General features: G+C 40.6%; 1 protein-coding gene across 1 annotated transcript; it reads left to right on the forward strand.

Moving 5' to 3' along the window:
- The first annotated feature begins 774 nt into the window (after nucleotides 1–774).
- On the forward strand, nucleotides 775–22,369 carry adamtsl2 (ADAMTS-like 2). The gene is made up of 18 exons (XM_046385842.1): nucleotides 775–879; nucleotides 2,929–3,071; nucleotides 4,348–4,423; nucleotides 4,740–4,842; nucleotides 5,458–5,603; nucleotides 6,195–6,318; nucleotides 6,416–6,496; nucleotides 6,736–6,911; nucleotides 11,456–11,759; nucleotides 13,969–14,332; nucleotides 15,296–15,399; nucleotides 15,481–15,607; nucleotides 15,691–15,904; nucleotides 16,735–16,890; nucleotides 18,028–18,198; nucleotides 18,652–18,828; nucleotides 19,257–19,401; nucleotides 20,477–22,369. Exons 1-18 carry the CDS (start codon nucleotides 775–777, stop codon nucleotides 20,602–20,604), a joined length of 2,844 nt encoding a protein of 947 aa, XP_046241798.1. The 3' UTR covers nucleotides 20,605–22,369.
- The last annotated feature ends 701 nt before the right edge of the window (nucleotides 22,370–23,070 follow it).

The raw sequence follows: 23,070 nt of genomic DNA on the forward strand, positions 1-23,070 counted from the left end.
TGTTCCTGTGGTGTAAAAAAAAAAAAAAAAATCCAATTTCAGGACCTTCTGTAGGTTTGTAAGCTGAGAGGTTTCAATTTAGAGAGAGAAAAGACACGAACCAACACCCACATGTCTCTGCAATGTGCTCTAATCCACAATTCACATAAGTGCCTGGACGTGGGTTTTTAATGCTGCGAGAACTCATTAGTGGTCATGATATTCCCCTTCAAACCCTTCAGCCTTTGTTAAAGACTCATCACTGGATGATTCCATCTAGAGACACAGACAGATTTCTGGCCCAAATTCCCTCCATTAATCATAACATTGGCTGCTCTGTGTTTGGTGAGAACTGTCACGTGTATGATATTGGTCTGAGTTTTGAGAGGCTGCTTGGTTCTGGCAGGTGATGGTCTTTCATCACAAATAGGACACAAAGCAGATTTAGAAAGAAACATTATACTGTATCTTCACATTTTTCCAATGTTTTTTTTCTGATGATTTTAAAACTGTTACATGAGCAACAAGGTTCCTAATGCTTTACTGCTACACACACTGAGAAAAATCAGCAGTCTGTGTTATAGTGTGTTTTCCTAGATGTTCTGCATGTCTTTCAGGCTGGACTATATACTATATACAGGCTATATACTTTACACACTACACAGTCCCTCATGGAGTAGGCCGATGTTCAATTTTTTGCCAACAAGTATTTATTTTTTGTCCACACATATTAAACATGTCTTTTTTATATTCCCTTCTTTATCTCTCTCTCTCTTTTGTCTCTGAATAACCAGTATGAGGGTGTGGTCATGGGAACAGTGTGGGGAGACAGGCGTGGTCCTGCTCGGCTTCCTGACGCTGGCCATGTCTGTGGGGAACCTGTCCACCCGGGGGCTGCAGGTACACAACACGCACAACACCACCACCTCATTTGTCTATTTTGAACCAAGCTGTACAGAAACTGTACAGAGGAAAGATTACATCTCAACGTCTGCCTGGCTGTCCCACCCTTTGTGCCCATGTTCAAGAACGTGCTTATACAGCAAAGGAGTTGACAGAAATGATTTTTACGGACATGGTTCTGGAGTTTTTAGATGTACAATATGTCCCTTGCTCGTTCCAGCCTTCAGACACACCTCTTTGATTTAACTTTGAGTAGCGCTGCTTTAGTAGATACAGTAAATAAATAGTGTGGCCAATGATGGAACAGAGTCTACTGTAGCTCATAACTGCTAAGGCTCTCTGTATGCTGGTGCAAACTCAATCATTTTTACCTGTTGACATTTTCCACTGACATTGCATGACAAATTGTGAAGAATAGGTTCAATACAGCAACGCCCACCTGCTCAGCAGTGACATTAAAGCTGAGGAAAACATAAGAGATCACAGCGTCTGATCAGCAAGCAGACAGGGTGAAATCACCTTCTCTGCTGGTTGTTATTGCCTCTTCTTGTTTCTGCTGATGCTGTCTGTGTTGTGCTCAGGTGTGTAGTTGCCCTTTCAACTCTCAGCTGGTCTTATATTTTACTTTCTGTCAGTTAATCTTCCCTCTCATGAAGTATCTGTAGGTCAATGAAATGACCAAAGCCCAGTGCAGAGATTTTGAGTATCACCGAATCCACATAGGCTGTGTGAGCAACATGGAGGAGAAATTCACAAGCTACTCAGCAGATAATGTTTTGGTTAAACTACCTTTACCAACTTCATGAGTAAAGTGATGAAGGTACTAATAACAATAACATGCAGAGTGTAAATACTAACTTTAAAAAGTAATGTGAGCACTGTGATGAGTTGCTGTCAAATGTATATGTCAGTCTCCTTTTCTCTCTACCCTTTTCTGTGTGTCTCTCCCTGTCTCTCTCTCACTTACGCTCTCTGTCTGGCATTTCCAGTGTCTCTTATCCTCTTTCACAGCTGCTCTATCTCACACCTTTACAAGGAGCTCAGTGAACATACCAGCGATCACTCTGATGAATCTGTTTGAATGAAGGGACGTGGCCATCGGCCTGAATTAATGCTGCTCCTGCACAACAGGAATGTGTGAAATTCTGACCGTCTTCACACACTGGACGACAAAACACTGTGATATGTATACTAAATACTAAACTGCTGTTATCGCCACAATAGTTCATACTAATTCTTCTTTGACTCTAACTATTATGTCCATGCCTGCTACTGCTGTTTCAGCTGCTACCACCACTTATGTGGTGTACAACTCCTACTAATGGAACTATGAACTCCTACTGTCCCTGCTGCTACTGCTACGTGTGTTGCTTGACTACTTAACCGCTGTGGAAAATGGCAAAAGTATGGTTGAGTTTAGGCACTCATTGGCCAGTTATGACAATAGCAGCAGTACTGTGAACCATGTGAGTATCAGTGTATCAGTGAAGTTTCCATGGATCAGTGAAGTTTCCATAGATAAATAAAGATTAAAAAAAATAATAGTAACCAACCATGTGCAAGATTTATTATTGGGATTTTGACAGAATAGAGATTCTGGACCAAATATGCAATAAATCAAATATAAATGCTTGTAGGGAAACGGGCCTGTTCATAGAAAGGATAAATTGTGGCGCAGGTAGAACTTCAGAGCTTGAGGCTGTGTTGAGGCGATGGTTTTCTGCCAAATGCTGATGGATTCACTTGTCCCTGGTGTTTAACGGTGCTGATGTTCTCGGTGATTATTTGTTGTTTAATGACCTCCTTCTCATACAATTACAATTGGAAGCGCACAGCTATAGAGGAATGAATAGAATATTAAATGTCATCTGATTCAATTCACTACGTAAGCTGAAAAGGTTGGCAGATTCAGATGCAGTGTAAACACTAACAGCTGCTTCTCCATAGGACTTAATACTGTTATTATGAGTAATGCTACTTCTTCAACTGCCAACTGAACCACAACTGTGTGTCTTTATGTATTTCTGTGTGTGTGTGTGCTTTCAGGAGGATGGCGTGGCGTCCAACAGTCTGGAGGAGGAGCTGGAGGTGACCACTTACTGGTGGGGGGAGTGGGCCAAGTGGACAGCCTGCACTCGTACCTGTGGAGGGGGAGTGATGTCACAGGAGAGACACTGCCTCAAACAGAGGTCAGTCAGTCTGCACACACACACACACACATATATTTGTAATTCTATATGTTTTAGGGCTGACTTCCTGGCCTTTGAAAGTTTATAATTAAAGGTCCAAGTTCAACAATAAAATAACTGTCAACATGTTGCTCATAATGTTACAAACATTTCATTCATTGAACATTTTTCTTTTTCCTCATGGAATTCCCTTTTCACTTCATCAAGTTTCCTTTCATTGCAATACTTTGAGAACAACATTTTGATGCTGACTTTAGCAATAATGTGTGCATATCACTGATATCTGTTTGCAAGCATAATTCAGTTTTCACATGAAAAAGCTGAATGGAAACTCCAAAGCTTTATACGTTTTGGGGAGGTGATGTGAGTGTGCTAATTGAAAATGCAACATTTGTGTGACGTAATGAGGAGACTGTAACCTTAATCACAGTAATACACCAAACAAACATAACATTCAACAGTAGTGGTTGGAAAAGGGCATGAGTTCACCTTTTTGAATTTTGTGGAAATTTATGCCACATCTGGATGAAAGCAAGGCATAAAATTACAACTCATTGTCATAGCAGTGACCTAGAGTCTCGCAATCCGCAACATGTGTCCCACGCTGTGCACACAGTGCACCAATGAGAATGTGATGATGTTTAGTCAGACTAACAAAGGTCAAAACAATCATAAATATATTCCTACACAATGTAAAAACTGACACATAGTCCAGTCTGATTTGCAGTTTGGTCCCAATCCTGACTTGAGTTCAAACTTTGAGAAAACTACATCAAACTACATAAACCTAAACCCTCCAACCTTGTTGCCCTCAGATGGAGGCGAGTCCTCACAAAGAATATAATACACACATAGGCACATTTACCCATACATGTATATACTCATCCACACACTTAGAGGTTATATTGACAGTAACAGGAATGCACTGATATACACATTTATGCACAAGCACATGCGTACATGTGTCTTCTACTTGCACACATATACATTAAAACACAGGTATGCAGGAATATTTTTCTGTAGAGGAAACAGCAGCTATTTGCCAAACCAAACAACAACCAAATCAAGTATATAAGACTATTGTTTGGAACGTGACAGCCAGTGCTTAACAGACACCTGTGTTAGCACTCAAATAGTAATAATAATGAACAATTCAGTAGACTAGTATCTTTGTGGTCAACTGCACTTTTCCTCTTTACCTGATATCTTAATATGTTTCATTATTTTTTTTTTTAAATATCTTTAAATATTTTTCCTGTTTGTTTTCTGCCCAAAGAAAGAAAGTCACTGCTGGAAAGGACAATATGACCTGCACAGGAACTGCTAAGAAATATCATCTCTGCAACACTAAAGTGAGGCATGGTTAACTACTCATCACTTAGTTTCACATCTTTATTAAAGCCAATGCAGTCCCTCTGACTGACTGACAGCAGAGGACTGGGGGCTGTGGTTGTAGTGGGCAGCCTCCAATAGTGACTGGATAAAGTTCTTTTTTTTATTGAAAGTGAAGCCTGGCAGGGCTCAGAACCTTCATGCATTCTCACAAACCGTCCCTGCACAAATAAACATTTAAAAAGACTTTTTTTGTACAACATACTGTAAAACCGACTCTTAACAAGTGTGAAACAGGCCTCTGTTAATGGGCTGTGCTGTCTCTCTGCAATGCAGGATTGCCCTGCTACTGGGAGAAGCTTCAGAGAGGAGCAGTGCTGGTCTTTCAACTCCCAGCTTTACAATGGGAGGAACTACCAGTGGAAACCTCTATATCCTGGTAATAAAACCCATAAAACGTCTTGACAACTTCTCATTACTCCATTAAATAGACCAGAGGTGACAGAGGTTTCTGCTGTCTGAGCTGGAGCCTCAACTTTTGCTGCCAGCATTGAAAACAGTCCCGATATATGACTTCCTAAAAAATAGCAAATATTGTCTTATACTTTAATGGTTATATATGTCTTTTTACAATGTAACTCCCTTATTACAGTATTTTGTTTGAAAACCTGTTCTTAATTAATACCTGAAAGCATTTTTCATTCATTTATATTGCTTTCACCGTAGTAGTTTTTTTACATTTACAACAAAAATCAAAGGACTTTGAGGAAAGTGTTCTCTGCTTAACCCACATAGAATTCTCACGTTCTCACTTTTTCAGCAGACCGAACATTTAGCAGCTAAAAAGACAGATATTTTCCTCTGGAGTTAGTGGACACTAAACCAGAGCTAAAAGGCAGGGTGAGCATCTCTCTGAAGATTATAGTGGCACATAAATAGCAGCAGTAGCAGCATGAATAGGAACAGAATGGTAGCAATAATGCCTGTTGTAGTAGAAGAAATAGCTGCACATTAGAAACATGTGGATAAAAGATTAACTTGTGCTCCTCTATAGATGACTACGTTCACATCTCCAGTAACCCCTGTGACCTTCACTGCACCACCACTGACGGCCAGAGGCAGCTGATGGTGACAGCACGAGATGGTACCTCCTGCAAGTACAGCAGTTACCACGGCGTCTGCGTGGATGGTAAGTGTGAGGTGAGTCAAGCGTCTTCTCTATTTTGTCCCTGTTTTACTTCCCCTTAAACAGTTCCGCTCCACTTTCAGTTTTTAGCACCAGTGAAATTGCCACATCAAGTTGGTATGACCAGCTAAACCACAAGGAGGAAGCAGCTGCAGTAGCATGTCAACCTTTTGACAAACAGTGAAAGTGTTTGCAGTGTAAAGTTGTAAGATATTCATTCATATGTTTTAAGAAAGTTATACAATGAGTCCAAAAATGGCAACAATCCTTACAGCCAGAAGGACAACAAGCTGTTGCCTCAAGGCATTGGGATTTCAAAGTTAAATGTGTCAGTCAGCGTAAATGCACACAGCTCAATTTTTGACTGTTGTGATAATAGCAAAACCTTGATTAGTAGTCATGTTTCTTTCAGAGCCACAGTTGAAGAAGAAATAGACTGAGGATTTAAATGGATTTAAACTCCTGTGATGTAACAACAGCAACTCTTTAAAGTTTATGTATGAAATCACAGAAAAAGATGAGTTTAATTAAAAACAGTTTAAATTGGTGATTTGTAGATTATTTTGGTTTTTCTCTCTTTTTCCTCTTCCTGCTTTGCTGCTCAGCCAATCGGGTGTGATGGAGTACTGTTTTCCTCCAACACCTTGGATAAGTGTGGGGTCTGTCAGGGTGATGGCAGCAGCTGCAGCAGAGTGACCGGCAACTTCCGCCGTGGGGCCACAACTCTGGGTGAGCGTCTGTATTCAAGTGTCTCATACTCCGCCTACAAAAATAAAATAAAGAAGTACAAGGTGAAAGTGATCATTTTCTTTTTCCTGTCATCAAGGTTACTCTTTTATTACTCAAATTCCTGAAGGGTCATGGGACATCCAGATCATTGAGAGGAAGAAGTCAGCTGATGTTCTAGGTGAGTACTTCCTATTTTTCTGCTCCTCACACAGGTAACTATTTATATTTGTTTTTGTTTTTGTTTTTTTATTTCACACACTCATACTCACTAAAAGACAAGTAGGAAACAATTAACTCTCTTTCAAATATTTAATGGAAATGTCTCATTTTGATTCCATAGAAAACTGTAGGACTCTGCCTTTTCTGACTCAAACCTGAGTGTGCTGTTTCTGTTTCTGTGTTTATTTTGTTCTCCAGCTGTGACTGACCAAGCAGGCAACTTCTTTTTTAATGGGGCCTACAAGGTGGACAGTCCCCAGAACTTCCATGCAGCAGGAACTGTTTTCAAGTACCGCCGGCCCATGGATGTGTATGAGACTGGGATTGAGTACATCGTCGCCAAAGGCCCCATCGACCAGGCCATCAATATTCTGGTACACCATTTCAAAGTCCACCTTTCTTGCTCGAACTCCTTCTACATGATCACCTGAAACTGTTCAATAGAGTGTCTGCATCTAATATCATCATACACTCAAAAAAATGAAACATTGACTGTAATGAAATTTATTTTGTCAGCATGTTCTGCGAAATGGAAAAAGGTTGGTTAAAAGCAAAAATGTTAGTCATTTAACTTAAAAAAAGTTGTATTACAGCAACCCAATGATTGTGAGTTGAGTCAACCAAAACAAATTATTTCTGGTCAACAAGAGATACAATATTTAAGCTTACCCAACTTAAGTCGTATGCGCTTATAGAATATACACTGCTCAAAAAATAAAGGGAACACTTAAACAACACAATGTAACTCCAAGTCAATCACACTTCTGTGAAATCAAGCTGTCCACTTAGGAAGCAACACTGATTGACAATTAATTTCACATGCTGTTGTGCAAATGGAATAGACAACAGGTGGAAATTATAGGCAATGAGCAAGACACCCCCAATAAAGGAGTGGTTCTGCAGGTGGTGACCACAGACCACTTCTCAGTTCTTATGCTTTCTGGCTGATGTTTTGGTCACTTTTGAATGCTGGCAGTGCTTTCACTCTAGTGATAGCATGAGACAGAGTCTACAACCCACACAAGTGGCTCAGGTAGAGCAGCTCATCCAGGATGGCACATCAATGCGAGCTGTGGCAAGAAGGTTTGCTGTGTCTGTCAGCGTAGTGTCCAGAGCATGGAGGCGCTAACAGGAGACAGGACAGTACATCAGGAGACGTGGAGGAGGCTGTAGGAGGGCAACAACCCAGCAGCAGGACCACTACCTCCGCCTTTGTGCAAGGAGGAACAGGAGGAGCACTGCCAGAGCCCTGCAAAATGACCTCCAGCAGGCCACAAATGTGCATGTGTCTGCTCAAACGGTCAGAAACAGACTCCATGAGGGTGGTGTGAGGGCCCTCATGGAGTGCAGGACCTTTGGCATTTACCAGAGAACACCAAGATAGGCAAATTCGCCACTGGCGCCCTGTGGTCTTCACAGATGAAAGCAGGTTCACACTGAGCACACGTGACAGAGTCTGGAGACGCAGTGGAGAACGTTCTGCTGCCTGCAACATCCTCCAGCATGACCGGTTTGGCAGTGGGTTAGTAACGGTGTGGGGTGGCATTTCTTTGGGGGGGCCGCACAGCCCTCCATGTGCTCACCAGAGGTAGCCTGACTGCCATTAGGTACCGAGATGAGATTCTCAGACCCCTTGTGAGACCATATGCTGGTGCGGTTGGCCCTGGGTTCCTCCTAATGCAAGACAATACTAGACCTTATGTGGCTGGAGTGTGTCAGCAGTTCCTGCAAGACGAAGGCAATGATGCTATGGACTGGCCCACCCGTTCCCCAGACCTGAATCCAATTGAGCACATCTGGGACATCATGTCTCACTCCATCCACCAACGCCATGTTGCACCACAGACTGTCCAGGAGTTGGCGGCTGCTTTAGTCCAGGTCTGGGAGGAGATCCCTCAGGAGACCATCCGCCACCTCATCAGGAGCATGCCCAGGCATTGTAGGGAGGTCATACAGGCACATGGGGGCCACACACACTACTGAGCCTCATTTTGACTTGTTTTAAGGACATTACTTCAAAGTTGGATCAGCCTGTAGTGTGTTTTTCCACTTTAATTTTGAGTGTGATTCCAAATCCAGACCTCCATGGGTTAAATAAATTTGATTTCCATTGATAATTTTTGTGTGATTTTGTTGTCAGCACATTCAACTATGTAAAGAACAAAGTATTTAATAAGAATATTTCATTCATTCAGATTTAGGATGTATTATTTTAGTGTTCCCTTTATTTTTTTGAGCAGTGTATTTATAGGCAACATAATTTCATTTGTTCCTTCAGCGTACATACATGCTGTAGCAGTAAAATAATAATTAAAAAAAACTTAAATTCATTGAAAAATTAAATGGGATTTTCCATTCCATTTAAGTGGCTCCAACTTCTTAAATGTAAATATTTAATAACTTTAGTGCTTTGTGACACTAAACATCTTTGGGTTGTGGACCATTGGTCACAACAAATAAGACAACTGTTTTTTCCAAAAGCCCAACAATAAATTGATTGAAATAACAATAATAATAAAAATAAATAAATGAATCTCTTGTAAACAACCTAACAAGTTTCAAAAACAAAGAGAAGAAAAACTTCCACCCAACCCAGTGGCTAACATTCCCCTCCAGTACCGGGAATAAAAGGGTTTCCATTGTCTGCTGGGCTGTGAAGTCGTTGAGGCTTCACCCCAACTGGTCACAGTTAACATCTGAGCCCCGCATCGAGCAATTTGGGATGAGAGAGACACCAACACCAACAAGTACACCAACAATGTAAAGACTGAGAATGAAACTTCAACAGCTCTGTTGGAGCAGTTAAAGAAAAACGCTGAATGAAAAAGAGGGGAAAAGCCATCTGCCACCCTACTCCTCTGAACTAATCTTCTAATCAACTTTCTACCCCCAACCCAACCTAACCCCAACATTGTAATAATATAAATAAATAAATAATAATCTAAATAATAAATAAATATATAATGATGTAATTTAATAATATACCAATTTCCATGATCAATTTATGTGATGATTTTCTCAGTGAACTGTTTTTGTCTGTTTTTTGTTTTTTTTGTTTTGTTTTTTTCTATAATTGACAGAAATTACTGCAAATTGCTCATTATAAAACTTCTCACAGCACAAGGCAACATCTTTACGTTGCTTGTTTTATACCACCAGTAGTCCAAAAAACAAAAAATGTTTCGATTTCCATTATATATGACAAAGGAAACCATATTTTTTCCAGATTTGAGAAGTAGAAAACAGAGAATGTTTGGCATTTTTGTTTGAAAACTTACTGAAATCAATATCAAAGCAGTTGGAGATATTTTAATTATTTTTGACTAACTAGTTTATTAAGTGATTCAGCTCTACCACAGCGTATATGTAAATCATGCTGAATTTGCTGAGAGAAAGTACACTTTAATTTATTTCATCCTTAATGTCTCATTTCAAAAGAAATTTTAACCTACTGGTCTTTTAAATCAAACCACAATCCCAAAAACATGCACATTAGGTTAACTGGCTACTCTAAATTGCCCCTAGGTGTGAGAGTGAGAGTGTGTGGTTGTCTGTCTTTGTGTGTTGGCCCTGCGATTGACTGGCGACCAGTCCAGGATGTACCCCGCCTCTCGCCTGTAATCCAGCTCCCCCTCGACCCTGACGGATAAGCAGTATAGAAAATGGATGGATGGATGGATGGGTCTTTTAAATCTAAAATTGATTATTCACATCAAAATCTAGAACATGACAGACTTTAAAATTCATTTTTTTTCCCAATTACTTTAAGGCTATTCCCTCAAAATCATCAAAGCCAATATTTTTTTCAAATCATAAAAATCTAATATAAATACATCAATTAAATTAACAAAAACATTTGTACAGTACTCACCATTTACTACACAGCCTGTGGATCAGTGTGCTCAAAGCAAAGCAGTGGTCAGTGGTCCTCCAACTGGAGGAGCATCAAATACCTATCCAGACAAATAAGATTTATTATTTTTAAAATATTTTACTTTTCCCACTGGTAGGTGAAGCTTTAGATAAATTATTTTATTTCCTGCTTGTGACACAGCTCGCCTAAGTCAGTTGAAACTAAGAACAAATAACACTAATAGCACTAATGATAAAACCACAAAAGGCATTTGATGCAAAACCAGGGCATTTGTTTGTTACCCAAATGCTCCAAAATCTTAAAAAATCTGTCAAAAAAAAAAAAAGAAACTAAACTTGCCACATTTTGTGGATCAAATTACTTTTGTTGGCTGGTTCTTTGCCCTGGCACTGACAGACTGCCATGGTTTCTAATAATTAAATATATCTGTCTTTTTCATATCAATTAACATATCTGGCTTTGAAGCATTAATGTCCATTATCCATACAACAGTGTTATAGAACTCCTGACACCTAAGTGCCTGACCTGCGATCTCTAACCCCAAAAGTGAAATGTGCATATGTATACAGTGTACTCACTGCTTAGTCAACACACTGTAATATTCAACACAGGTTCTCTAAAACCCTTTAAATCACAAAAACAAGTGAATTTCTGTTGTTTTGGCCTCAGCAGTTTTTGCCGTAAAATGAGAGGCCCATTCTGGGACCAGATGCTTTTCATGTGTGGTTAAATTGGCAATGACGTAGCAGCTCAGTCCCCCCAGACTATCAGAGATGTCAAATGTCTAAGATGTAAATGTATTGCAGACATAATGGTGAGTGTGTGTGACATTTACAGACTACAGGCCTTGTGTTCCAAGAGGGGTCATAAATCTCAAACAGTGTTGATGTCACAGGCTAGGTTTGATCACTCTGCAGGATTCTGGAACACAAAGATCTTCCCAGAAGATTATTGTGAAGGTCTCTTTGTTGACTCTCTTTGTTACTGGTTTGAAACCTATATGAACTAACCTGACTTTGACTTAACTGTCCTTTCATGGCTCAGGTGTGGAACCAGAACGGACGCACGCCTTACATCACATATGAATACACGGTCCTCCGAGACTCCTTGCCACCGGTACCACCTCCACCTGTCTACACCGGATCAGATACCTCGGCTGGAGACATTTCTGTGGAGGTGGGAGGTCTGCTGGCTGCTAACAGCAGTATTTATGCTCAGATGGCCCCTGAACGTCAGCTGGAGTCAGGAGGCATAGAGGGACAAAAGGGCCAAGAGACCAATGAGGTATATGAGGAGGCAGCGGCCATAGACTGCGACCAGGATGGAGCAGCTGCCCCAAAATATTCAGGTGGGGACTGTTTGTAACACTTGATATCTGTTTATGATGTATGAGTCTGAAATATTTATGAAAGAAGAAGCAAATAACAGGATACAGAAAAATAAACAGAAAAGTATATTTTAACTAGGGCTGGGCAAGTTAACGCGCTATTATCGCAGTTCTTTTTATTATAGTAATTATTTTTAAAGTCCGTTGCACACTAGCTAACTAACCGTTGCTCACTAAAAACTGCCTTAATATGCAATAAAATAATTCTTTATGTTTGTTAATTAATGAGTTAACGAGATAACTTAACTGGCTCAGCTCTAGTAAGTTAACAAATTTTAACTTCTAAGATTCAGGTGATTCAGATTTTCTGCTGATTGATGAACTGATTGATTTTTTCAGCACTAGACTGCACTTACTTAGCCTGGGAACCAGATGACTCAGCAAGCTCATGTTTCATTTGCCCTGGCACATTTATGTGGCCCCCTGCCATTCAGACAGTTTTTCCTTTGTTGCAGTTTGTGATGGGCCAGTCAGAACTGTTCATCTGATATGGGGTGGGTTTGAAATTCACACCTCACATGCTTTGCTGCTCTGACTGGTTGTAGATCTGTCCAGTTATGTATGGACTGCTGGTCCATAGACTGAACTGCTAAACCAGGCAGTACTGATCAAATCTGAATCATTCTGTTTATGAATTTTCTGTTTCCTAAAATGTTTTCAGGAACGCATTTTAGTGTACCAAACGCCTTTTGGAAATCAAAAATGAACTGAGAGGCTGCAGCTGTTTCCAATAATGGAATCTACATGTGTTTAGATACCTTCTTATAATTTAATATATTATGGCAACTGTAGTACAAGTCTAAAACAATCATATAAGAGATTCTTGTTTTCACTGAATGACATCTTTGGTACAACCACCTATTTAACATCACAACACTAATGTAATACTAATACACACAGTAATACAGAAACAGAACTTACTGGTTTTCACTCATGGTGGCTATTTGTGCTCCTGCCCAGAGATGGCATTTATAGAGATGGGATATGAGAGGGGATGTTCAGCTTTTCAAAAAGAGAGTAGAGTTTTGATCAGATGAACAAGCATTTTTGTGAATAGCATCACGGTGACACTAAATACCTTTAACCTATTTTTTGTGTCTGTTAGGTTGATAAATAAACTCATTTCGAAGAGAAAGAAACAGAGAGAGATGTAGACAGATCACTGAAACAAAGTAGAAGTCCTATAGAGAATAAATCAGAGGGTGGTCCAGTGGCCCATCGGCAGATGAGACAAAATAGGTCAGATTTTACAGCTAATCCTCTATCAGGCCTTCTTTTTCACTGTGTCTCTGCATTATTCATGGAGCAGACACATAAAGAGGATCAGCTGCAGATGAAAAATTCAGAGTTTCATGGTGTTTTCTTCTTCTAAAAATGACTGCATCACAAACATGAGTGGTAATGGACTTCCTGCAGGCTCTCAGCTTGCTCAGCTGACTGTTCAGTCCATTACACCCCTGCTTTGGGTGGTGAGATGAGATGGAGAGGTGGTTGAAAGCCTCAACCACCTTTCAACCACACTTTCACAAAGGCTGATGTCATACTACAGACCAGATACTGAGCACTGTCTGAAACTGTTTGAATCGAGTTTATCTCTTCACTTTGCATTTCTTTCTCCTCGAATATTGACCCAGTGTTTTTAAATTCTTGAAAAATTCTTGATCTTGAGTAAAGTAAAATTCTCATCTCTGAAGTTGACTGTATAGCCGAGATGCTGAGTACTTAGGTTACTGCAAAAAGCCAATAATATTCAGGTTACTTAAATGCATAAAGACCACTCTGAGTATATTTTGGGCTAAATAAATAATCTAATGCAGGTTGCATTAGATTATACAGGTGTACTTTGCTTTGGCTTTTGATTTCTTAAAGCTATGTTGTGTTCAGTCAGCTACAGCTACAAAAAAAAGGAAGCAGTGACCAGTGGAGAGTTGAAAAACGTTCAGGCAAACACCCTTTAATGCACAGGTGTGACACTTTAGAAGAAACCGTTTTGTTTGTGTCCCTTCCCACAGGAAGTCAACATAGAAAAGAATGCAGCAGCAAAATTTCCACTCCAAGCTGAATATTAAATTACATTATCAAGTGGAAATAATGACCAAAAAATACATTAGAGATTGTACTTGAATAACATAAATCAAAATAGCTTAATTTTTCCACTTTGATTCATTAGAAGGAACTGGCAACCATACAGGCAGCACTGCCAACCCTGCCCCTGCTGGTGGGCCCCTGGACACGGGGCCAGACTCCCCAAATCTCATCTGGAGGATCCTGCTGGATGGCCGAATTAGCCCCGATGAACTTCTTATTAACATCTCAACCAACCAGCTGCTGACAGGGGGAGATGGATTGTTTTCGTCAGAGGTGGGAACAGTCGAGGTGGGCCTGAGCAGCCTGGAGCAAGACGGACCGTTTGGTGTCAATGAGACACTGGAATTTACTCTGGGTAAAAAACGCAACGACAGTGGAGACAGTTCCTACCAGAACAAAACAGTGCAGAGTGGTGGGAGGACCTCTAGCCGCTCCAACAGAACCAGGTAATCTAACAGAAGCTAGGTGATCCACCAGGTAAAAAAAGAGTCAAACAATTTCTGAATGAATTTAAAATCATGTACAGCACAGGCAGGCAGACCTGGCAGGCTTTGTGTTCATCATATTTATAATTCATGTCAGCTTCCCAGCTCTGTGTCCAAACATGGCCTCACCAGTTCTGAAGCCAGCAGCTATAAAACACACAGTGACACGCCCTTTCCTCCGAGAGACAGGGACAAGAGGAAACGAGCAGAGCAGAGGAGGACAAGGAGGGAGGGAGGGAGGGGGGTCGGGGGCTGCAGGCCCACTTCAAAACAAATAATTCAAGGTATTTGCAAGAAAAGTGAAGAATATGATGCAGAGGGGAAAGTGTGCTGTCAGACTGAAGTCACCTCTGGGGAGAAAATAATGTGCAGGAATCAGTCTGTCTTACATGGAGGGATGCCGGTGAGATATAACTCAAAGTGCCTGTGATTTTCAAATAAACGTCTGGCAGTGGCAGAGGGAATGGCCAGTGTTATGACAAGAATGTGCACATGACTTTTATGTGATGTGATGAAAAAACAAAGCGCGTCTGCCAGGATGCAGGCTGTGAATCAGCTGTCACACTGTGATCGTCTGAGGCCTGGGAGACAGTCCGTGTGTGTGTGTGTGTGTGTGTGTGTTTGTGTGTATTCCTGGGGCTGTGGGGACAAAAATCTGTTTACACAGGTTCCGCCTTACTTATGGGGACAAAATGCAAGTCCCCACAATGTAAATCATTAAACATTAGGGTGAAGACTTGCTTTAAGGTTAGGCTGAGGTCAGGGTTAGGATTAGGATTAAGCAAGTGATGTTTATTGTTATGGTTAGGTGGTGGCTGAGCCTCCAGGAAATGAATGTAACTCTATGTAATGTCCCCAAAAGTGATGGAAACATAACTCTGTGTTTGTGTGTGTGTGTGTGTGTGTGTGTGTTCTGGTTAACAGGGGAAATCAAAGGATCTACCAGAAGAACCTGAAGCTGAGTGCTGCTGACATGTACCGTTGGAAGCTTTCCTCTCAAGAGCCCTGCAGCATGACCTGCTCTATAGGTACATGCAAAGAAACACACACATACACACACACTGTGTGCTTTATAAATAAGACTGCCTTATCTGTTGCTCACTATCCAGGAGTGTCCAAGTCCTTTGTCACGTGTGTCCGCTATGACGGCGTGGAGGTGCATGATATGTACTGTGATGCGCTGACCCGACCAGAGCCTGTCCACGACTTCTGTATCGGGAGGGAATGTCAGCCCAGGTACAATTTACTGTAAAGAGATTTTGGGGAACCAGAAATATTGCTTAACAGTACATTGTATAACATATTTCTTGTCTTTCAAGATGGGAGGCGAGCAGCTGGAGCGAGTGCTCGAGGACCTGTGGGGAGGGGTTCCAGTTTCGTCAGGTTCGCTGTTGGAAGATGCTCTCGCCAGGCCTGGACAGCTCGGTTTACAGTGACCTCTGCACCATGGCCGAACTGGAGAGACCTGTTGAGAGACGGGCCTGCAAGAGCCCCGCCTGTGGACCACAGTGGGAGGTGGCCGAGTGGACCGAGGTATGAGACGCCTGTAATGATTCACCCTGCTGCAAATAAAACATGTAAAACATTTAAAAAATGAGGAACAAGTAAACAAAGAGAAGAGGTGTGTGCTTCACAAGTCTACAGTACTTGTGGCTTTGCCTCGTCACTGAACTTTTTTGACTGACTGTTGGTTTTTAGTTTTTCACATTTCTCTCTTTTTGTAGCTCATATAAGCAATTGTCCTTTTTTTCTGTTAATAGTTGCACACCTTTGGATTTTTTTTCTTTGCTTCATTGTTTTTGAATCCGTCATGTAGAGGAACTTTTTCTTGCAGTGCAGACATCTCTCTCTTACTCTTGTCAAGCTCAGGCTTAGCAGCTGTCTGCTGCAGTTCCCTGACAGAGAGTGGTCACTGATGGATTCTCCAGAGACATTTACCAGACACACAAAAAACTTGATGTTATTTGAGCCCGTAGGCTTGAAAAACATACAAAAACGTGAAATATAAATTCACAGATCTTTCCTTCTCTTTGGAGAACCTCTGTATTTGACCAGCTACACATTCAGATAGATTCAGCTGTTATCTATCTATCTCATCTGAACAACTTAATCATTCAGTGTCTTCAGTAGATTTCACACTCAAAAAACAAAGTTATTAAAAATTTCTCCAAATAAGGAGTAAATATCTTAATTTCAAATGTGTTTATTAGCAGCAACAGTATTGTCCTCAGTCTGTTAAACCTGGCAGTTTTGTAAAGGAACCAGGCTTTACGTAGCAAACTTGCTGTTGTCTTAATTCTACATGACACTACTTATGGAAGTATGAATGACCTTGATTGTGTCTCTGTATGGCTCTCGTCCAGTGTCCCGCTAAATGTGACCTCAAAGCCCAGGTGACCCGTGATGTCCGCTGCTCTGATGAGACCAGACCATGTGACCCAATGACCAAACCACCAAACATCAAAAACTGCACAGGTCCTCCCTGTGGACGCCAGTGGACCATGTCCGAGTGGGGGCCTGTGAGTGTTGTCACTCTCCTTATACGCTGCACATCAGTATGCATGAGTGACAATAGCATACACGCTATATGAGTGTTTTGCATTTCATCACCATTGGCTGATATGTTTTTTTAGCTTGATATTGTTGTTACAACGGAACAGTTCACCTGTCCCAGCTGTTTTTGCCTTAGTGAAAATCTGTTTTGCGACAGGGTTGAATTTATGGTTTGTATTGTGTCATACAGACAAATGTACTTCCTAATGTTCCATTCAAAGTCTGGAAGTCTGGAAACTCGCAGGTCTAAGTTACAACCGTGGAGTACAGCCAGGCACAAACATGGACGGATGTGAAATTTTCTTTGCACAAAGTAAAATATTATTCCCCATACAACAGTGAAAGTTACATCAGTAATATTTATTACCATGTAGAAAATTACCAACTGTGAGCACATGTATCTTTTCACTTCTAATCTGCTCTGCTTACCATTATTATGTGCAATCCGGCGGAACCAATATAACAGCCCTGAAATAAATCAAGAAATGTTTGTACTATAATGCCCCTCTCATATAAATGTCAATGAGAAAGCAACAGATAATAGAGGTATTTTGGATGTTTCAAGCGGTTTTATGAACAGGCAGATGTGTTATGGTTTAAGTCTTAATAAACACTGTGCCAGCTGTGCCAACTAATGGGGTCGTAAGGCTAAACTTTGACAGAACTTCAATACTTATGTCAGACGGTTCTATAAAAAGTGCTTTACTCTTCTTGCATCACCAATAGTGTGTCACAGCACTGCATAATCCATTGAACATGAACAGATGCTTTAACTACAGTAAATAATCGGCTCTGGTAACAAGTCGACACAGTGGAATGATCAGACTTCCTGTGATGTTATTTTAAACTAATGTGACATGATGCAAGATGATTTTGTTCAGTGTGAAGTGGCATGTTGTGATTTTTCCTTTCCTGTGATGTGGTGTGATGTGACATGATGCCATTTTATTTCAAGTATTTTTTCCTTTGTATTTAATGTGATGTGAGGGGACCTGATGTGACTTCATGCGTTTGACTCTGAGCTCCGTGACTCGGATGAATGAGGTGGCGATGACAGCAATAAGGCTTCCTCATGGTCGTGAATCATCCAGTTTTTGTTGCAGTGCTCGGGGTCCTGTGGCCTGGGGAAGATGATGCGTCATGTGTACTGTAAGGCTCCAGATGGTCATGTGGTTCCTGAGAGCCAGTGCTCTGCAGAGGAGAAGCCGCTAGCCAGCCACCCCTGTGGGGACAGAGACTGTCCTCCACACTGGCTAAGCCAAGACTGGGAGAGGGTGAGACCTTGTCACTGTTTTGAAATTTAAATTCAACTGTTTATTAGTGGACAAGAAACACTAAGTTAAGCTAGTGATTTGTTGATTGACAGAAAAATAACAAATATTTTGGCAATAGATTATTTTATGATTATTCATGAGCAGTGATCTTTTCAAGCGAAAAATAAAATCCCTTCTCTGTTTTATATTAGAATAGAATGTCCTTGCTGTCAGTGTACAAAGTACAATGAGAATGAAATTTGAATATATTATTGTAAATTGAAAATCTCTGTCTTTTTGATTTGTTTGCTGGACACAACAAACATTTTGTAGACATCATAAAGAAATCTGAAATCTAATTTTAACCGTTACACTTTCCACTGTGAAGAAACTGTGAAAGCAAGAAAGAAAGTTGACTTAACGAGAATCAACAAATTCAGACCTGAATACTTGGAACTTTGTTATTGTGTGTAGTGTAACACGACCTGTGGTCGTGGCGCAAAGCGAAGGAAGGTCCAGTGTGTCGGCATCACTGAAGGAATGTTCAAGAACTTCAGCGATGAGGCGTGTGAAGGAAGCGGGAAGCCTGAGGAGGAAACCACCTGCTTTGAGAGGCCATGCTTCAAATGGTATACAACCCCCTGGTCTGAGGTGAGTACAACTCAGCTTCACACCTCTGAACTTCACATACACATACAGAGTGTTTGTTCCAACACCATCTTCATGTCTACTCCTATATTCAACATAGGAATGTATGAGATGGAAAAGAGTGTGAACATAGGACATCCATCCATCCATTTTCTATACCGCTTATCCGTCAGGGTCACGGGGGGGCTGGAGCCTATCCCAGCCGACTACGGGCGAGAGGCGGGGTTCACCCTGGACTGGTCGCCAGTCAATCGCAGGGCCGACACACAAAGACAGATAACCATTCATGCACGCACTTACACCTAGGGGCAATGTAGAGAAGCCAATTAACCCAATGTGCGTGAACATAGGACAGACAAATAAGATGTATGACCACAAAGACATCCTCCAGCTCAGCTATGGTGTGCTTTTGCTCCTCTGTGTGTCCTCAGTGCACTAAGACGTGTGGTGTGGGTGTGAGGATGAGGGACGTGAAGTGTTACCAGGACAGGGAGCTGGTCCGAGGCTGCGACCCCCTCACCAAACCGGTGCCCAAACAGACCTGCAACCTGCAGCCCTGCCCCACTGAGCCTCCAGGTAGCACCACACCACAGGAAAACAAAAACACAAAAATGGAAAACCAAATATACCTATTTCAGAAACATATTCTTTTAGCCATAAATTAAAATCAGAACCATTAGCAAATCAGTGTGAAGTGAGACACCATCAGCTTGTCTCAGTTTGGGGTTAAGTTGTTCAGAAGTAGGTCCCTATGCAATTGGCTCCGGTCACTAATCCAGGAAGCTACTTCTACTACTACTTCTTTACTTTCATCTGGAGTCAGTGATATAAAATCTAAGTTAACTCTGAGAGCTTGTAGGCTTTAACTGCTTGCCCCAGATTCATGTTTTTTAAATGTCTTCAGTGAAGGTGATGAGTGTAAATTTAGCGTGACCCACAGTCACAGTGACCACTTATGAGACCAATGCCACGTCTACACAGAATGTTCAGGCAGAGCAAAGTGTAGATCACCTGTGTTTTGGTGGTGCTCAGGGTTAATCATTCTATGTGATGTTAGGGTTATGTGTATACAAAAACGAACATTGCCAGTGTGTGCAGTAGTGCTGCATGGATGCAGAAAAGTTTATCCCTCTGGTCTTGAGTTTGATAATTCTACTGGTTTTGAGGAAGTCTGAGGCACTCAAGACCAATGAATCAAAAATATTTTGTTATCTTGTGGCAAAACATGTCTATGTCTTGGCTGTTATGTATACATGATCAGGATGGACAGGTAAGTAGTCACATGCTTACTGCAGACAATATAAGTCAATAACAGACTATGTTGAGCAAAGGAAATCACAGGCAACAGACATATTAATATGTAGATATATTAAGACATATCAAGATTTTCATTAAAGTTCTCAGCACACAAAGGCAAAAATATCAATTTTGTAAAGACACAGATGCCTAAGTAGAAGTCAGTTAGAGAAAAGAAGTAGTTTTCAGTGTATATATCCAGAAAAATTCTCTTTGCAACAGCTTTTTTAATCTGTCTCCACCCCTTATTGAATTTGCCTCCTGGGTAGACATGTTATAAGACCTAACTCTGGATTTAGACTTCAAGTTTTGAAGTTGCTGATGTTAAAAGCACCATGTGCAAACTGTGTACCAGATGAGAGCTGCCAGGATCGTCCCTCCACCAACTGCCTGCTGGCACTGAAGGTCAACCTGTGCAGCCACTGGTACTACAGCAAGGCCTGCTGCTACTCCTGCCGTGCCATACGACCTCCACCCTCTTAGTCCAGGACAGCACAGCCCCCCTCCGCCCCGACTCTAACTCCAACATGAGGGAAAAAATGGGTATGTTTATGTACACATACAGTCACTGTGAACAGTGAGAGGGAGTTGAAAGTTGGTAGCAGCGTTTCCACCAGTAAGTTGGACTTAAATGTTTCATTTGTGGGATAGATTTATTCATCTAAGATAAAAACAATTTGTTATTCCTGTTGAAGCAACATTAGCTATAATATTTGTCATTTATTTCATTTTTCTATGATCTCTTTTGTAGTTTGTTTTTCAAAACAAAATGTAATTGTTTGTTTCTGGTTTATTAGTGAAGAATATAGAAAGCACTGCTCTAAAAGCAGTTTTTATTTTGAGGGAAACAACTAAACGTTTTGATGAGTTACTTCTTGTGCGAAGAGAAAGACATTTTAAACACTACAGTGTGCAAACCTAGTGGCTTCTGAAACCATTCAAAACAAAAAAGATTCAGGAACCATAGAATGTATTCAGTTAAGAAAATGACTTTTCTTGTTTTCAAGAAATCATTTCCTGGTCATCTCCAATATTATTTCTAATCCTCGTGCCGGCCCCAAGCCCCATCCTGAGTCCCACAGCTGCCCCTCCCCTCACTCCTTCACATCATCACAGAATCTCATAATCTTTAAGCTGTTTCTCAACCAAAAAGGCAGTTGTTATTAACCACATGTGGAGTTGGAGACAAAGTGGAGTCAACACTCAAATGGTTTCATAGACCTCCATCATCAGTTAGCAGCATGTTATTGTTCTGTTCATTGCTGCAATGCAAGGGTGTATTTAATCATTTCTAAACAGAATATACTGCATGATCAGAATATTTAATACAGATACTGTTTATGAAGTATTATTTAATTGTGTTTCAGTTTGGTGTCTGGCATGTAAAAAGTTTATATTCACATTACACTTGCCATTTGGCGCCATGCTGGTACGCCTGCAGGATATGGAAGCATATTTATTACTCATAGCACATTTTCATTTATTGTGACGCTCCTGATGCCAGCTGATGGTTAATCATCAGGTCAACTGATGCCAGTTCTGGTCTGTGTTTGTGACAGAGGAGGGAGTTAATCCAAACACAGAAAGAAACATTCCTGACACTTGAAGTAATGTTGAAATGTAGTCAGACATGTACATGTATGTCTCATTTTTAACTAATGTGTACTTTTATGTAAATGATCAGCCCAGTCACCAGAAGAAAATATTGTCATTGCACATTTCTGCAAGCCACTGATTTGTTAAATTTGTACATTTCACACATATCATATCAATGTTACATATCATATTATCTTCACATTACATGTAGAAGAGCTGACTTTCTCATCAAGAGGAGGGGATGCAGTGGCATGAAATCTAGGCCTAAGAGAGCACTGTTTAAGACCACTTAAGCCAACATTTTGCAACCATCGTTGTGGCAACAAACTGAGTATTTTTAACGAGATATCTGCTAAACCAGGTATCTTAAAACAAAACCCTTTACCCAACCCTAACCAAGTGGTTTTTGTGCCTCAATCTAACCAAACCTTAAGCAAATTAGTATAAAACTGAAAATTGGAATGTAAAGCCATGTAAAGTTGAAATGTATCGTTTTAACATGTCTGCACTTTGTAGAAACGTACAGTGCCAACATTTATTTTAGCAACTTGGTTGAACTGATACCTCTTTGTGCAAAACTAAGTATGGGAATTGTGTACTGTTAATAATAAACAGAAAACTTAATGGTACTGACTTGTATTTCAATAAAATAAAAGCTCAAATGAACATTTGCCTCTTTGTCATTTTCATGTGTGTATATATGTATATATATATATATGTATATAATTTATTTATTTATTTTTAATTAACCTGTTTCAAGAAAGATTTCAGAGGAATGTAATTGGTAATTCGGTGCATCACAGAAGTAATAGCAGAAGAAAACACTGTCCTTTTTCAGTGACCTCCCCCATGAGGTTTCCTTCTGATAAGAAAAAAACAAACTAAGCAAGCTGACCTATCTAATTTAATGAGGGTAAAAGTTGATTAAAACACGGAAATGAATCAGTTTTGCATAATTTTATTAACATTAAATGAAGTTGCTTTCACACAAACAGTAGCTACGATAGATGCTGGTTTGACACCCCCTGCTGGTTGGTCTAACAGCATCAAACCTCTCATCTATTGAATTGTAGGTTAATAGAAATACATGAACTACTAAAGCAGAGAGGAAACAAACAGTTTCTTTAAAAAATATCTTGATGTCAGGAGTTCAAATGTTGAAACTTTTCTTACAACAGAACTGTAACCTACAGCCTGCTAGCCTTCCATGACAGGCACATTAACTTATGCTTCATATAAACAAAGGGGTTTTAGGTCTCTGCAGGTGCTGTACTTTCTGACACACTCATGATCAGTGTTGGGTGACCATGATGTACTGCTACCAGAGGCTTTACACACTTTCATGATAAACAC

The sequence above is a fragment of the Scatophagus argus genome, chromosome 4 (assembly GCF_020382885.2).
Source record: "Scatophagus argus isolate fScaArg1 chromosome 4, fScaArg1.pri, whole genome shotgun sequence".
In the NCBI taxonomy this organism is placed as follows: Eukaryota; Metazoa; Chordata; class Actinopteri; family Scatophagidae; genus Scatophagus; species Scatophagus argus.

Bases quoted from the DNA above. Each gene is read 5' to 3' on its own strand.
- adamtsl2 (XM_046385842.1), top strand. From the start codon at position 775: ATGAGGGTGTGGTCATGGGAACAGTGTGGGGAGACAGGCGTGGTCCTG. The intron at 6,497-6,735 runs GTGAGTACTTCC...TTTGTTCTCCAG, and splicing joins GAAGTCAGCTGATGTTCTAG to CTGTGACTGACCAAGCAGGC. The intron at 18,829-19,256 runs GTGAGTACAACT...GTGTGTCCTCAG, and splicing joins ATACAACCCCCTGGTCTGAG to TGCACTAAGACGTGTGGTGT.